The sequence below is a fragment of the Nothoprocta perdicaria genome, unplaced genomic scaffold (assembly GCF_003342845.1).
Source record: "Nothoprocta perdicaria isolate Ctin4 unplaced genomic scaffold, notPer1 scaffold_150, whole genome shotgun sequence".
NCBI lineage: Eukaryota > Metazoa > Chordata > Aves > Tinamiformes > Tinamidae > Nothoprocta > Nothoprocta perdicaria.
In genome coordinates, this window is record NW_020454650.1 from 1,221,572 (window position 1) to 1,236,252 (window position 14,681).

A 14,681-nucleotide genomic window follows, 5' to 3' on the forward strand; every position below is an offset into this window, starting at 1 on the left:
GAGGGGGATGGAGGCTGGATGCCGGCTCTGCTGCTCCGCCTGGGATGAGGCTGGTGAGGCACCCGGCCTCCATAACAGGTAGTTTCTTTTTCCATGCGAAGCCGGAGCTGGAAGAACAGGATCATTGTGGCAGCAGAGCGAGTGGCAAAAATAGTGGGAAGGAAAAAATCAGTAAAAGTCACCTTTTTCTGGCTATCGGGGTGGGTCGGAGTCGGAGATGAAGGTTCAAGTGTGCTGCCGGGAGTGCTGTGGAGCACTGCAGCTGGAAGGAGAAAAGACTCCCTAGAATAATGCYGTTTTCACTAGCAAGGTTTAATTGGCTTTTAAATAAGATTGAGCAGATGTAAGAAAAGAATGTAACAAACTGCAGCACAGGCTTTGCCTAACGCTGCTCTTCATTTGCCAATCTGTCATTTATAACCTTGCCATAAGACATTTTTAAATATTTATAGTGTGGTTGGTTAGTACATGGTGAAGTAATTTAATGCACTGCATCTTTACAGACAACATCAGTTTATTTTAAAAGCCTTTTCATTTTGTGCCTTTTTCTGTTTTTCGTATCTTAAGGGGCTGAAATATTTAAAGGAATAACTAGCAAGAGTAAGCAGGAGATGGAATAGGGCACATCCTGTGAGATCGTGGGAGGGAGAAGGAAAGATGGGGCAGGAGAGGGGTCTGTCTGGAGGTTTAGGAAAGGAGGATTGTGGCTCTGAGAGCTCAGGRAGCCTTTGGGGCACGGGATCCTATGGCATCTATTGGGCATAGCACCTTGGGGGAAACACATGGATGCTCCGAAGCCTCTGTGAAGGCCTTTCCCAGGATGAAGGCCTTTCCCAGRATAGACAGAGGTGGTTTAGGAGAGCGTCTCTATCGGGTCGAGAAAGGGGAATGTTCCCCTCTACACCACCCTGGTGAGGCCACATCTGGAGCCTGTGTCCAGTTCTGGGCTCCCCGGGACAAGAGGGATGTGGAGCTACTGGAGAGAGGATGATGAGGATGATCAGGGGCCTGGAACATCTGCTCTGTGAGCAGAGGCTGAGGGAGCCGGGCCTGTTCAGCCTGGAGAAGAGGAGGCTGAGGGGGGACCTGATCAGCGTGTATAAATACCTCAAGGGAGGCAGTGAGGAGGAGGGGGCGGCCTCTGTTCAGTGGTGGCCAGCGATAGGACTAGAGGAAACGGCCACAAGCTGAGGCACCAAAAGTTCCACAGGAACTTAAGGAAACATTTCTTGACAGTGAGAGTGACAGAGCCCTGGAACAGGCTGCCCAGGGAGGCTGTGGAGTCTCCCTCTYTGGAGATCTTCACAATCCCCTTGGACGCAGCCCTGTGCCCCGTGCTCTAGGTGACCCTGCACGTACAGGGAGGTTGGACTAGATATTCCCAGAGGTCCCTCCGAGCCTTAGGGGTTCTGTGGTTCCCGCTCTCCGTGTGACACCCCTGCAGTGTCTCTGGGGGCCTGGGCGCGCGCCCGCGGGCGCGCAGGGCAYGAGGCGGCGAAGGGGAAGGCGCGCGGGCTCCGGCGCCTCTGCCGCCCTCCCGGCCCACGTTGCTGCCCGCACGGGTCCGGCGGCGTCGCCAGGCCGGCAGCTTCGTGGAAGGGAGGAAATGGGAGCGCAACGGCGATTTTCTGGAGCAGCCRCTCGTTGGCATGAGCAAGGGAAAAATGTAGGCGCTCGCAGTGCAATAAATACATAGTTTCTGTGGAAAACCTCGGGATTGCCATGGAAAGAAGACTTATAAGCAGCAAAGCCTGCAGATTTTCTGCTCTCAGAACTTTCCTCTGTGCTCTGCTGAAGCCGATAGGCAATGTTACGAGTCAGCCCTTAGTTTCTGTGGCAGATGATTGCACAACGTGCTGGGCTGGAGCAGATGTACGCATTTGTGAGGGAACACGTGCGTTGGCAAAGGCAGACGTTCTTATCGTTTTGAAATGCTTGCGTAACTCATCCTTAATTATTGAGTGCATCTGGATGCACCTTTGGGGGGTTGTTTCGGTAAATAAGCGAGCTAAATCCGTCTGATCTGAGAAGCAGCAGCGAGTTTGGCCAGGCCGGTGCCAGTCTGCACGTCGGGGCGGGCGCGCGGCCAAGCTCGGGTGTCAGGTCGGGAAGTGGAGTGCTGTTGGAGCGGAGCAAGTGGAGTGGGTGCTTTTGGGCAGCCCTGTGCTGCCCTGCGTGGGTGCCGAGCGTTTTYAGCACCCATGGGCAGCACGGAGGCCCTCACGGGACTGGGCAGCAGGAGGGGCTTGTCCCCCAGCTCGGGCCCGCACTCACAGGAGGAGTAACCCCCCGCACTGGGGGTTACTTCCCAGCGCTGTCTTGAGCACGTGGCCCTTTTCCTAGCAAGGACCAGGCCTTCCTGATGGCTCTGGTGGAGTTTTGCCAGCCACGGCATGACTAAGGCTCTCCGGTTGGATCGGGCTCTCCGCTCTGCTGGGCCAGGTCCAGCAAGATGTGATTTACAATCCCAGGGCTCCGAGTAGTCCGAGTGAAGCGGTCGGAGCAGCAGGGGAAGGAGAGGTCAGGAAGTGAAGGAGCATCCGAAAGCTCCCCAYGGAATAGCAAAAGACAGTTCCCCTTGTCTCTGCTCACGCTGCCCATCTTTGGTAAAATAGAGACAGCTGAAGTAAACACGGATTAAAGCAAGTGCCAGGGGGCAATTTGGAGATAGTTGGGGGGTGATTCTGCCTTGGAGAGCACGGGGTAAGGCCTGAGGTGAACACACGGGCCTGCTCTGCCCTGCTGCCTGCCCAGGGAGCTGCTCTGCGCGGCGCCAGGGCCGCGCGAGCGCTGCGGAGCCCGGAGCCGCGAGCGGTGCCCTCCGCGCGGGGATGGCTCCGGCTCGGAGCAGCGCCGCTCGGGATGCGGCGCCGCTCGGGACGCGGCGCCGCTCTGGGCATTGCCGGCCCACCCGGCTGCTCGGCCCTTCCCGACAGGGCCCCCACGTGCGCCCATGGAGCGGTTCTTCCACTGTCGTTTCTTACTTTGTTGTCAAAAGGGGTTTTCTGGGATGCGGAATAGGGCCGTATAACCCCAGTCTGGTCCCTGCTCATTAAATGTGGTCCTGTGGGTGCAGAAGGGCACAACCMCCCCGCTGTAGGTTTTACCTGTAACCTGTTACGCGGTGCCTGTTTATTTCTCAAAGGACAAGGCCAGGTCCAGCCATGAGTCTGGGCTGGCCTGTTTTGCACAAATCTCTCTTTGCCTTAAGCTTTTGGAGGACCTCAGTTATGGGTGCAGCACAAGCTGCGTGTGGGCTGTGACTCCACAGGCTCATCCGTGTGGGCCCGGCCCTCCTTCCCATGGGCTGCCTGAGAAGCAGATCCACGTTGGCTTCTGCCAGCAAATAGGTGCTCTGAAAACAGCTTTATTGCTTCTGTTATCCCTCAGGAGCAGGTTATCCCTCAGGAGCGAGAAGGGCATCGGGAGGATACGTTGTGTGTATCTGGCACTTGTGTTAGAGCTCTCTTTTCCCATACCATTGGGAGGGAGGAGAAGCAGGTTTTCACATTCCCAGTCTCATGCTAGTTTAGCATGAAATCTGTAGCTTGGAGCCTTCAGCAGAAGGGTCAGGAGTTTGAATATGGAAAGGTTTAAAGGGACCAAGTAGAGAATTGTACTTTCCTCTTGCCACCAACAAGCTCATATTGCSCATTAAGTAGGAGAAAACATTCGTCAGCAAAAAGCCCCAAGCACCATTCACTAGTGCCCAGCCTTCTGGAAGGATCATTAACGTTTCTCTGAATGTGTATGAAAGTTTTGGAAATGGATAGGAGGAGGAAGAGGATGTAATTGCAGCCAAACAGGGCTCCGAGCCTGTTGTTGTGCCAGCCGCTCTGCCTGCTGCTAAAGGCAGTCCTCAGGGTGAGTAACGCTGCCGTCACCTTCATCTTGTGGTTGCAGTGGGTTGTCTGGGCCTAAATTCGGCCTGACCTGGTTGCTCACACGTCCTGCCTCACCTCTTCATCCGCGGGAACCATCCGTGCTCCGAATCCCCCTGACCTCCCTTGTCTCTTCCAGGAACCTGCGTGAAGTGCAGCAAAGGAGTGTACGGAGCCAGCCAGGCGTGCCAGGCCATGGGCAACCTCTACCACGACGGCTGCTTCACCTGCGGAGCCTGCAGTAAGTGGCCTCCGCAGCCGCGTTTCGGGCACAGAGCCCTGTGACACATCCTTGTGGATCGACGTTTTGTGTGTCTTGAAGAAGGAAAAGAGAAAAAAGGATGTGGTTATTCACTTATCTGGCAGATGGAGTTTGTTTCAGCTGGGTCCCTTTGTGGTGGTGTTCRCTGTTTGCTTTTTGAATAGACTCTTGCAAAGCATTTAGGAAAGATATTTTGGATTCTGCCTGCCTTCAGCTTTCTGGTATGAGAGACAGCTAGTTTCATTCTTTTGTGTCTCGGTGTAGCCACATCTCCTTATTTATGAGAGTATTTTTTTTTAAGCAGCAGTAAATGTGCTTTAACTGGCATCTAGTTTTTGCTATTTGGCCAGTTAGACTTGCAGTCTGTCGATCCAAAGGAGAGGCACCACCGTGAGCCCCTTCCTTGTTGGCATGGGCTTGCTGGAGGCGTGCGGCAGCGGCTCTGGAAGCAGGATGCACCTTTTGCTAAGGGCAGGCAGCTTTCCCCTCCCTTACATTGCTTCTGCCTCAGCTGAGTCGCTGTGGGGTGGCAGCCAGCTCAGCTAGTTTAACCCAAAAAGCTGCTGCCCGATTCCGTGTCTGAGCGTCCTGTCAGGGAGYGGTTCCTCTGCCTGTGCCAGACGTGGGTTTTGGGACGTGGCTCCTTCTCTGCAAAGGGTGCCTGGAGGGGCAGCTTGGGCCAAGAGCATGTGTTCTGGGTGGCCTGGGTGAGGCTGATCCTGCAGGAACACGGTGCTGGGTGCTGCTGGGCTCTGCTGGGTGCCCAGCGTGCAGGGCACATGCACAGCTCAGCATGAACACGCTGCTGCTGGGCGCTGCAGGGTGCCCAGCTCTCACCTGGGCTCTGYAACACGTGCTCCGGAGCAGCTGCCTGCAAAACGTGTTGGGTGCTGAAGTGGCTGACCTGCTGGGTGCCGGAAATGAGGGCCTGCTGAATGGGGAGAATAACTGTGATTTTACCCATAGATATTGCCACGTGTAACCTCCCTCTCACCTTGCTGCCCCGCAAATCTGCCAGCAAATAGGTGCTCTGAAAACAGCTTTATTGCTTCTGTTATCCCTCAGGAGCAGGTTATCCCTCAGGAGCGAGAAGGGCATCGGGAGGATACGTTGTGTGTATCTGTATCGTGTTTTTATTTCATTTTATTTTTACGAGGTGCCAATGCTTTGTGCTTCTGAGGGGCTTCCTGTCAGAGCACTTAGTGGCACACTAAGTTACCCGAGCCGCGTTGCACGCCTGCTGTGCAGAGAGGGCAACGGAGCCATGGGGAGAGGAGCAGTGCCTCCCGAATCCTTGCTTTCCACTGGGATTTGTGCCCATCCTCGGAGAAGGACAGCAGGATGAGCCCTGCAAGATCTGCCTGCAAAGCCTATGGAGCAGTGAGACGAGCCTGGCCGAGGCGCAGTGTGGAGCTCGCCCGTAGAGCCGGCTCCAGCACCTGGATTCTCCCCAGGAGGGAGAATTCCCCAAGGAGGCTGCGGTGGAGCGGGGTGAGCGCCCGCGCCTCCCGTTGCCGCTCCTGCCCAGGCCTCCAGCACAGAGGGCTCTGTGTCCAGCTCTGCCGACGCTGGAGCCGGCGCCGCGCTCTTGGAAATGGAGCTTTGTGTCAGGCAGCAGCAGCAAAAATAATAGTAATCGGTCTGTTTATTTGTAGTCATCAGTTTGGTTTTCTGAGATGAGCTTTCTCTTTCTGTGTTATATTTAACATTGTAAACTCGTCAGAGGACCGCAAGGGAACGTGTTTTATTTAGTGGGAACAAATATAGCAAGGTGCATGTGCTATTTAATGACAGCTGAACCTTGAACTCCGCTCGTTTCCCAGCTGCCCAACGAGGGCCCTCCCTCCCCTCATGTTTTCAGAAGGGCCTTTCCCTGTCATCTGCCTGAAGAGAGGAAAACTGAAAGAAAAAGGGTGTTTGCAAGTGAGGGCGATTTCCTAGAGGCCCCAGGTCAGCAGCTTGCCGCTCTGTCTCGCCCGAGTTAATTTGAGCTCTTTTCCCGCAGAGAGAATTTGTGGCTCCATCCCAGGGCTTTGCAGCAGGGACTTTTTACCCTTTGCGTTCAGGAAGCCTCCAAACTGCCCTTCCCACCAGCCTCCCGTTAGAACTAATTAAATGGCCGGTTCAAACTGTCTTAGGTTTCTACAATTACTACAGACGAGTTGTCTGCTGCGGGAGGACGGACAGAAATCTTATTTTTTTCTCAGTGCCCTTTAGTGTTGTGTTGGAAAACACACCCTAGCTGCTGTCAGAGAGGCAGCGGGAAGCAGGTTTCCAGGAAAGGCCCTGTTTGCAGGGAGAGGTGCCGCGGAGCCGGGCATGTCCTGCCCCAGGAGGGGCTCGGGGCCGGAGCCGGCCGCTCGGGCACGCGCGGTGCTGCTGCTGCGAGCGGGACCTGCTGACGTCCCGCGCGTGGAAAGGGCGACGTTTTATCCCCTTGCCCGGGCGTGGGTTTCGGTCGGGCCCTGCCGGGGCATTGGGGCTCCCCTTGGATGGCTCGTGCTGTGCCAAGGATACCTCCGAGGAGGTGTTTGCCCCTTTCCAGCCCCATCACTGGCAAGGGAACAAGAACGAGCAGGGCCCCCCGCTGCAGAGCGGGGAGGTGCAGCCACATCCGTGCTCTTGGTTACCTGCTGCCCAGACCAGCTGTGTAGCAGCATCTCCCGCCACTCGTTCCTGGTTGTAGTGGAGGGGGAAGGAGGCTCCACGCTGCTGACAGCAGGTGTTCCCGCTGTGTCTCGGCCCGTGCCAGAAGCGCCGTGTGGGCCTGTTCCAAGGTGATGCTCCCGGTTATTCCAGATAGGCCGGCTCCAACGCGCTGCCCACGGGGAACCCCCACGGTGGCTTTCTGACTAAACAGCCTGGGCCTCAGCTGCCCGGTGGGGCCTGGGGGGCACGAGCTGCCCTGCCCCGAGCTAGTGGAGGGCACGTGAGGAGAGTGGCTCTGCTCCTGCATGGATTGGGGCTACTTCTCTGTTAGGCTGTTAGGATGGGGAGTAGGATGTGGGCTATTTCTCTCCGTGAGGACGCGGGGCGCGATGCAGGGCCGCCCTTGGCACGGGAGCACCCGGCTCCCTGCAGCCCGTCCGGGATCCCTGCCCTGGTACCGCCGGGGGGAAGGGGAGAGGCCTCTGCCTGCCCCCAAAACAACCATTTGCCTGGATGGTGTCTGCCCCGCTGCAAGCCCATGCGGAGGCTCTGGGTCCGTCCGGAGAAGTGAGGAGTTACGGGCTGTGTTTTTACGGCCAGGAGCAGTTSGGCCTGGAGCCCGTCCAGCACAAACTAACTCTGAGAAGTCAAGGTKGCTCGGGATTTCAACCCGAAAATCTCTGTGCTGGTGGAACAAACACTGGMTATCTGCACTCCAATAAATAAAATATACAGAATTACCTATTAAGGTAAAGTGTATTGTCCTCCGGATATTTTTATCTGCTGTCTTGCCCTTGCCATTTTCGTAGGGATTTCTAATTTTGCTTGGGGTTGGATTTGTGTCCAAACATTGCTTTGCTTTCCCAGATACAGCGAGCAGAGGGGCTCTGCCAAGGCATGGGGAGAAGTGGTACCTCCCCGAGCTGAATACCCTCTGCTTTCTGATATACAAATGATTAGAGATAAGTCATAGACGAGAGCAATTTGTTGGGTAGGGTTACGGGTACGGCAGAGGTTTGAGCTGTCAGGAAAAAGCATTGGCTGTTCCCTCCGAGCCGCTGGTATGCGATGGGGAGAATTTGGCATAGAGGTCAGAGCAACAGATTTAGAATGATTACTCTGGCATAAATATCTCGTTTATCTTCTTGTTTGTTCCAAAGCAGACACACCAACAGGGTAGCTTTCTGTAGAGGACAAGAGGGGGGAAAAAGAAACTTTGGGCTGTTTATGCCCTTTTAGTAAAAATATCTGTCTTAAGGCTATGGAAATAAGTTGAAAAAGAACCTTAAAAAGCTTACAGCTTTTCTACAAACTCGAGGTATCTGCTGCTGCTTCCTTGGTTTTTTTGTTTGTTTGTTTGTTTTGGTTTTTTTTTTGGTTTCATTTGTTTTGCTTTTCTTTGCAGTTGCTGGACAAACATTTTTAGTTAACAAGTCGCTTGTTACACATTAACCTTTTAGGTTGCTGTGAGATCCCAAGTACTCCCGTTTATCTGAAAAGCAATCAGAGCTCGCTTAGTTTATGACATGTCCTCAGAACATGCAGGAAGAAACACCCCCCAAACCCACGTGGCTATTTCCAGATATTGGTATTTATTATTTCACTAGGAAGGAGACGTTATAAATCATAAATAYATACGTAACCCCGTATTGTTTCAGTGTTTTTCTGTAGGGCTCAGCTAAGCCGGTGCCTGACTGCTGCAGGTGGTCTGGGGAAGAGCCCGTCTCAGCTCCATGGCCGCTGCTCTTCCGAGGAGGCCGCTCTTGTAGTCGAGCCCCGTGGTCCTTGCGGGAAATCTGGAAGCCAAGAAGGTGCAAGGGAAGCCTCGGGGATGACAGTGAAGGGAATTAATAGGCAAGGAAGGAAGTCGAAGAGAAAGAGCCGATGGCAGCGTGGTGTGGGGGAGGCTCAGGTGTCAAACCGGAGCAGGAAAGCTGGGACAAGGAGCGGATTTTGACCCCGTGTGCCGAGGAAGGGGAATCCTGCGTGTTTGCCACATTGCAGAATGCGACCTTTGGCATATCCACATTGCCTTTTTTTTCTTTTTCTTTCCCCTAAAGCCCAGCTTAGTGTTGATGTCTGTGTAAGAGTAACAGGCTGCAGTGCCAGCGATGCGCTTGACACAGCAGAGCTGGTGCGTTCTGCCTCTCCGAAGGATTTGGCTCTGTTTTGTCACACGAGGTAGCGGTGCTGAGAGGTGACCAGTGCCCTTCAGCAGCCCAGGCCCAAGTCCAGGTAAGGGTGAGCGCAGCGCCCTGGCCGCGGCGCCTGCAAAGCAGGGCTGCCCACAGCCAGGCAGCTTTGGGTGTCTCTGCGCCCACCACRTTGTATAAACACGCCCCGCATTGGGATGTAACTCATAGGAAAACAAGAGCTCGCTCCTGGCTGCTGAACTGCCCCACAGGCTGCRGCACTTTGGGGAAGGTGCAGCTCAGCTCCAGGCAGAAGGGCAGGCACCCTGGCCCAGTAAAGGGCCCCTCAGCAACCTGTTAGGCACGGGCGCCTGTGCTGTTTCCTTCAGATGCCAGAACCCAGCAGCTACTTCAGCAGGGGTACAATTTATTTCTTGTAATTGGCTCGTGCGAATGCTCAGTACGAAACCACTGTGTTGATCTGCATGTGTGAGAAATGAACAGATGTTCCAAGGGAGCAGTGCTGAGTATGAGCTAGCAGCCACCCTGCAGCATACCTTTAATAAAATTAACACGCAAAAGCCCTTGTGCGAAAGATTTTATTAAAGAATTTCCCGCCAGAGCCATCCCAGTAAATACTCAGGCACACCGGGTACCGCGGGCAGTTTGGAGACAGCGGAAGCATCTGTGGATGTTTCAGCTCCCACCTAAATCGCTGCCTTGTTCTCCCTGGCTTCTTGCCTTTGGCCGCCCAGCTCGCGGCGGGGAAATCTCCACGTTTTGCCACAGGAAGCAGTGGCTTCACATGGAAAACAGCAGGGCTGTCGTGGGAGGACAACACGACACGTTCCTGCTGCGGCCAGCGCAGGGGGAGAGYGGCTGGAGGCGGCCTGGGTCTCAGGTGAGGGAGCCCTCGGTGGCTATCCCTGCTGGAGAGGCGCAGCCGGCAGGGAGCAGAGGCACTCGGCTCCTCGGGATGTGCCCCGTGTCCGGTGTCGGGGTGGTGAGTTACAGTCGTGGGTGTCTTTGTACTGGGTGAGAACAGGGACAAAATGGGAACAAAAGTTGAAAGCCGGAGGGGATATATATTTTATACATATTATTTATATATATATATATACAAACACATATACATATATATATATATCTCCAGCCTTTCTAGTCAGTTTGGTTTTTAATGCAACCTTCTGATTGCTGCTTTTGGTTAAGAGCAGGCCTGAGATTACTTCTGCTGTGAGAACTGTGCGGATTTGCCAGCAAAGTTTTGGGCAGTGTCCGTGGGTAGTTTTCTAGGGACTCACTTGAGGCACTGAAGCTTTCCRCAGCTGGAGGGCCGGGGCGGTCAGGGAGATGGTGGCATCGGGGTGACTTTCTCCATCCTCGGAGCAGTCTCAGCTTGTGCTCCGGATTGGGAGACGCAGGAAAACAGAGCCTCCCTCCYGGGAGCAGCATGGAGGGAGACAGAGCGCGGGCTCCATCGAGGTGTTTCCGCAGGGCTCCCGCACTGCAGCCCGAGTTTATCTCGTCCCTCGGTATCGAAGCTCCCAGCGTGTTGGGGAGCAGTTCCCTCAAAAGCAAAGGCACGGAGACAAAGCGGGAGTGCTCGGTGACGCTTCAGGGCACGGGGAGATGCTGCTCGGCGGCGCCGAGGCCGCACRGCGCTCCCTTCTTCGTGCACCAGCCTGCTCTGCTGCTCCGCAGGGCCCGCAGTGCAGCCAGGGCTTCCCTGGGGCCTCGGCCCCTTCTCCCAGCTTTGTTTTTGTCACCTCTGCTGGTCTGGGGGGCTCGGAGGCCCCTTTGCAATCACACAATACAGCTGCTGTAGTGGAGCGATTCACATGCTAATGGAGCTGCTGTGTCCTAGAGCAGCCGCTTTTAAGAGAGATCCCGTCCTCCTGCCCTTGCTTCACCAAGACTCAGATCCAGACTAGCATGCCTATTAACCATAAAGTGAATATAGGTGATCTGGAGTGTATTCAGGCACCCGAGGGACTCCTTCCTGCAGCGCCACATTAACAGCAGACTGGAAATATTAACACTCCTGTGCCAGATTCTCTCCTGTGTCCGGCTTCAACAAGCAGCCGGCGGGGCCTGGCGAAGCCTGCTGAGCACGGGGCAGCAGCGGGGTCTGCACAGGGGCTGGGGCTGAGGTTTCGGGGCCTGCAGGTGCCTGCTGTGGAGCCTAGGGGCTGCGAATGAACCTGGACCTGAACCTTCTCATGGCCTTGCAAGGGGGAGCGGGAAACACGGGAAGGGACAGCAGGCTGAGCTGGAGTCCTCCCCGATTCAGGAGGAGCTTTGTTTGATCCTTGGTGCCTTGGGTGTTGCTTCCAGCCTGCTGTCCCCTGGCCGTGTCAGGAGATGATACTCACCTACTCCAGAAACTTAAGAAACACCTGGGTTTTAGAATCTCTCCTTAGAAATGGCACGTGCAGGTTCATCTCCCAACCCCGTCCTGCCTGCAACCAGTACTGGGAGAGCAACTTCCAAAGCGGCGCCTCGGCCCGGCTCCCGGCATCCGAGCTGCCGACACCCGCGCCGCACCGCTGCGAGTGCCTAGGGAGCCTCTCCCGGTATAAACTCCCAAAGGACAGGGCTGTCGTTGGAGGAGATGGTGGCGGGAAGGGCCTTGGCATGGTGGGAGTGCAGCCCGGTCAGCAGCGAGGCAGCGCCTGGCTGGTCAGCACCAAGGCACTGGGACCCAGCTGGGAATGCTCTGGAATTGGTGCCTGGAGGAGCTCGAGGTCACCTGGAAGGTGCAGCCGCTCCATGGGTTAGACGGACATAGCGAGGATGAGCTGTGCGTAAAAGCAGGAGGATCTAACCTCCCGTCAGGGAAGGGAATGGGAAATCCCCTAACAACGTGTGAAGAGGATAGGGTTGAAATACTGAAGAATTTTAATTGTCTGAAGTTTTACAGATGAAAGATTAGCTAAATTCAGGGTGAAGGGACAGGAAAATACGTCCAGGAGCCAGCTTTTCAAACAGGTGTTAGAGCAMTAGCTCGGGGAAGCAGCAAGGCAAGCGTTAACATGCCCAGGCTCATGCAGGGGTGGGTGTCATCTCTGCTTGCGGGCGCCCCTGCCCGCCTTGGTCCCAGCTCCCCCGAGCTCACGGGGCTTTTCCRCAGTGCCCCTGGGTTACTGCTTTTCCTGATGAGTTTTCCTATTGGTTTCCGCCAGATACTTCAAGAGAAGAAAGTCATGGAGAAGCGTGGAGCTAAAAATAGCCCCGATGGCCACCTGTTCCCCAAATAAAGTAATGGAATCATTCCCCGCTTCCCTCCTCCAAGGGCCCTTCGCGTTCGCGCCTCTTCCTCCCGTGCAGAGCGGTGGCCTGCCCTGTCACCCGGGCGTTTTGGGTGGCTTCGGAGCCCAGTGCTGTGTGTAAAGCAGCACCCCGTGCTGCCCGGGCAGCCCCTCGCTGCGCCCTCCCCGCCGGCGCGGCGGTGCCGCTCATCCCRCGCCGTGTCCGCAGGCGGCGGCGCTGTCCCATGGACACGCACCTCGGCATACCCGGACACAAAGCGAGCGAGCCCCAGGTTGGATGGTTTTATTTTGGTGCCTCGTTGGTGTCGCAGGCCTTGGTGTCAGCGTGAGATGAATGGGGGCAGGGTGTTGCAGCGTCCCCGGGGGAGCAGACGCTGGTGTGCCCGGGCACAGCGCAAGCCTTTGAGGCAAGGGCAGCCCAGCCACGGTCACTGCCTGCGTTTGGGTGCTCTCCCACCTCGGAGCCGTCGCACACTTGCAGCGAGCGCCTCTTTCCAGCCGGAGAGTGCCCTCTGGTGCACACAGGGGCTGGGAAAGACTCAGTTATCGACGTGGCTTCGCTCACCTTCCTCCTTTTCTTGGTCCTTTGCAGCCAGCGCGGTTATTCCGTGAAGAAAACCATGCGGATAGATGCTGTAAGGCACCCCGAGGGGGCTCCAGACCGGTCCCTGGTGTCTTGCCTGTCTATAAACCAACTGCTGAGAAATSTTTTAGCAGTATTTACCCCCTGCAGCGTGCCGGGTGTCCGGGGTCAGGCCTGCTGGCCAGGGTCCCACTGCACGTCCCCAGGCTGCGCCCGCGCTGCAGTTTTGTCTCTTGCCCCTGGCACAGCCCAGGACAGTCGGTAGTTTCAAAACCTACTTTAGGCAGGTGAGTTTAGTAGGGGAAAGAGGCTGTGAAACAGCGGAAGCAGCTGTTTCTAGACTGTCCCCTTTTCTAGAAGGGTGCTAGAGGAGGCTCGCTGGGGGCTGGGGAGCCCTGTGCTCCACGTGGGAGCTGGGTCTTCCGGCTCCGGTGTCGGATGTCCTTGTCGTGGGTCAGCCCGTTACTTGAGATGCTGCTCTGCTGTGTGTGCTTAGTGCTCCGTGCCCAAAGGCGTCTCCAGCAGCCAGGTTCTGCTCCTGCTTTCATCCCTGCTCCCGACTGACCTTTCTCTTCTGCCTTTTTGTTTCTCCTTAGGTCGGAAGCTGAGAGGAAAAGCCTTTTATTTTGTCAACGGAAAGGTGTTCTGTGAGGAAGATTTCCTGGTGAGCGCAGAGATGGTCCCCGTGCCGCTGGCTGCAGCGCTCCCGCGGGGCCGGCGCGTCCCGTGCTGTGCCTGTGGCTCTTGCACGTGCTTGTTGTACAGTTCCCTGGCCCTGCACASCCTCTGTTAACCCACGTGCCAGACTCGGCAGGTTGGCTGGGTCAGTGGCCTGGTGGCTACTGTGTGTGTGGTAGTGGAAGTAGCAGAGAGAGAACCCTTGGCTCTGCGTTACTTGAAGTTGTAGCCACTTGTGATGGCTTCTTCAAAAGGGATCTTGGTAGAAATGCCATGGAGGTAAGAGCAAGATAAATGGCTCGAGGGAACTTTTCTTYCCTATTAACTCTCCTTGCTTGGGCACCTTCATGGGTGTCTTCCCATTGCCCTCAGGGGCTTGTGAACAAGGAGCAGCCCTACAATCCTCTCCTTGGCTGGTGGAGAAACTCCTGACTGCCCTGACCCCACAGAAAGGCAACAACCTCTATAGCCCCCACGGACTAAGACAAAGTCTTACAGACTGAGACACCACTGAGATTTGAGCAGTTCTATTTGCCACTTACTGAGGAGGTCTAGCAGTGTCAAAGTCAGTTATCCTCTTCTTTTCTTGCCAGCATATTCTGCACAGGCTGAAAGTAGAAACATCTAATTCAAATGTGTTTAAGATATTTCATTTTTTCGAGTTTGCGTTCACACTGTTCAGACAGGATTTGAAACATTTTGTGTTTCAAATGTGTGTTCCTGTGGGGATAGGTTTTGTGTTGTGTCCAAGGGTGCAACACTGCATGCAGGGCAATCAGGTCCTTACCACTAGATCTTAGCAATAGCAGCTGAAAGGTGATCAAGGTCCAACTGGAAAAGAGTTGGGACAACATTCCAGTCTCATACACGTTTCAGTAGACCTGTAACAGAGCAGCCCAAGGCAGAATTCGGTTTTTGAAGCATATATACATATATATATACAAGTGTTGTGATGGAAGTRTGTGATAAACACATGTAAATTCATGGCTTGTAGATTCACATGGTCAAATAAACATGCAAGTCTTATTAGTAAATGCTTTATTTGCATGTGCATTCATGGTGTTATATAATTGGTTGTTCTTCATTTTAGAACTTGAAAGTTTAAAGAACTAACAATTCTGTATATAATATATCTGCTATCTTTATTGAATATCCTCTGGGGGTGCCCCATCTATGTCTTCATATGCTGACAAAGTGATAGGAGATACAGTTTGCAAAGGGAGCAGA

The 14,681-nt window shown here is 54.9% G+C and overlaps 1 protein-coding gene across 1 annotated transcript in view; it reads left to right on the forward strand.

Moving 5' to 3' along the window:
- Positions 1 to 14,681, forward strand: part of LIMD1 (LIM domains containing 1) — a 29,870-nt gene that overhangs the window by 9,590 nt on the left and 5,599 nt on the right. Inside the window, exons 3-4 of the mRNA XM_026034838.1 lie at positions 4,021 to 4,122; positions 13,373 to 13,440. Of these exons, the coding sequence (XP_025890623.1) occupies positions 4,021 to 4,122; positions 13,373 to 13,440 (170 nt within the window). The remainder of the gene's footprint in view (positions 1 to 4,020; positions 4,123 to 13,372; positions 13,441 to 14,681) is intronic.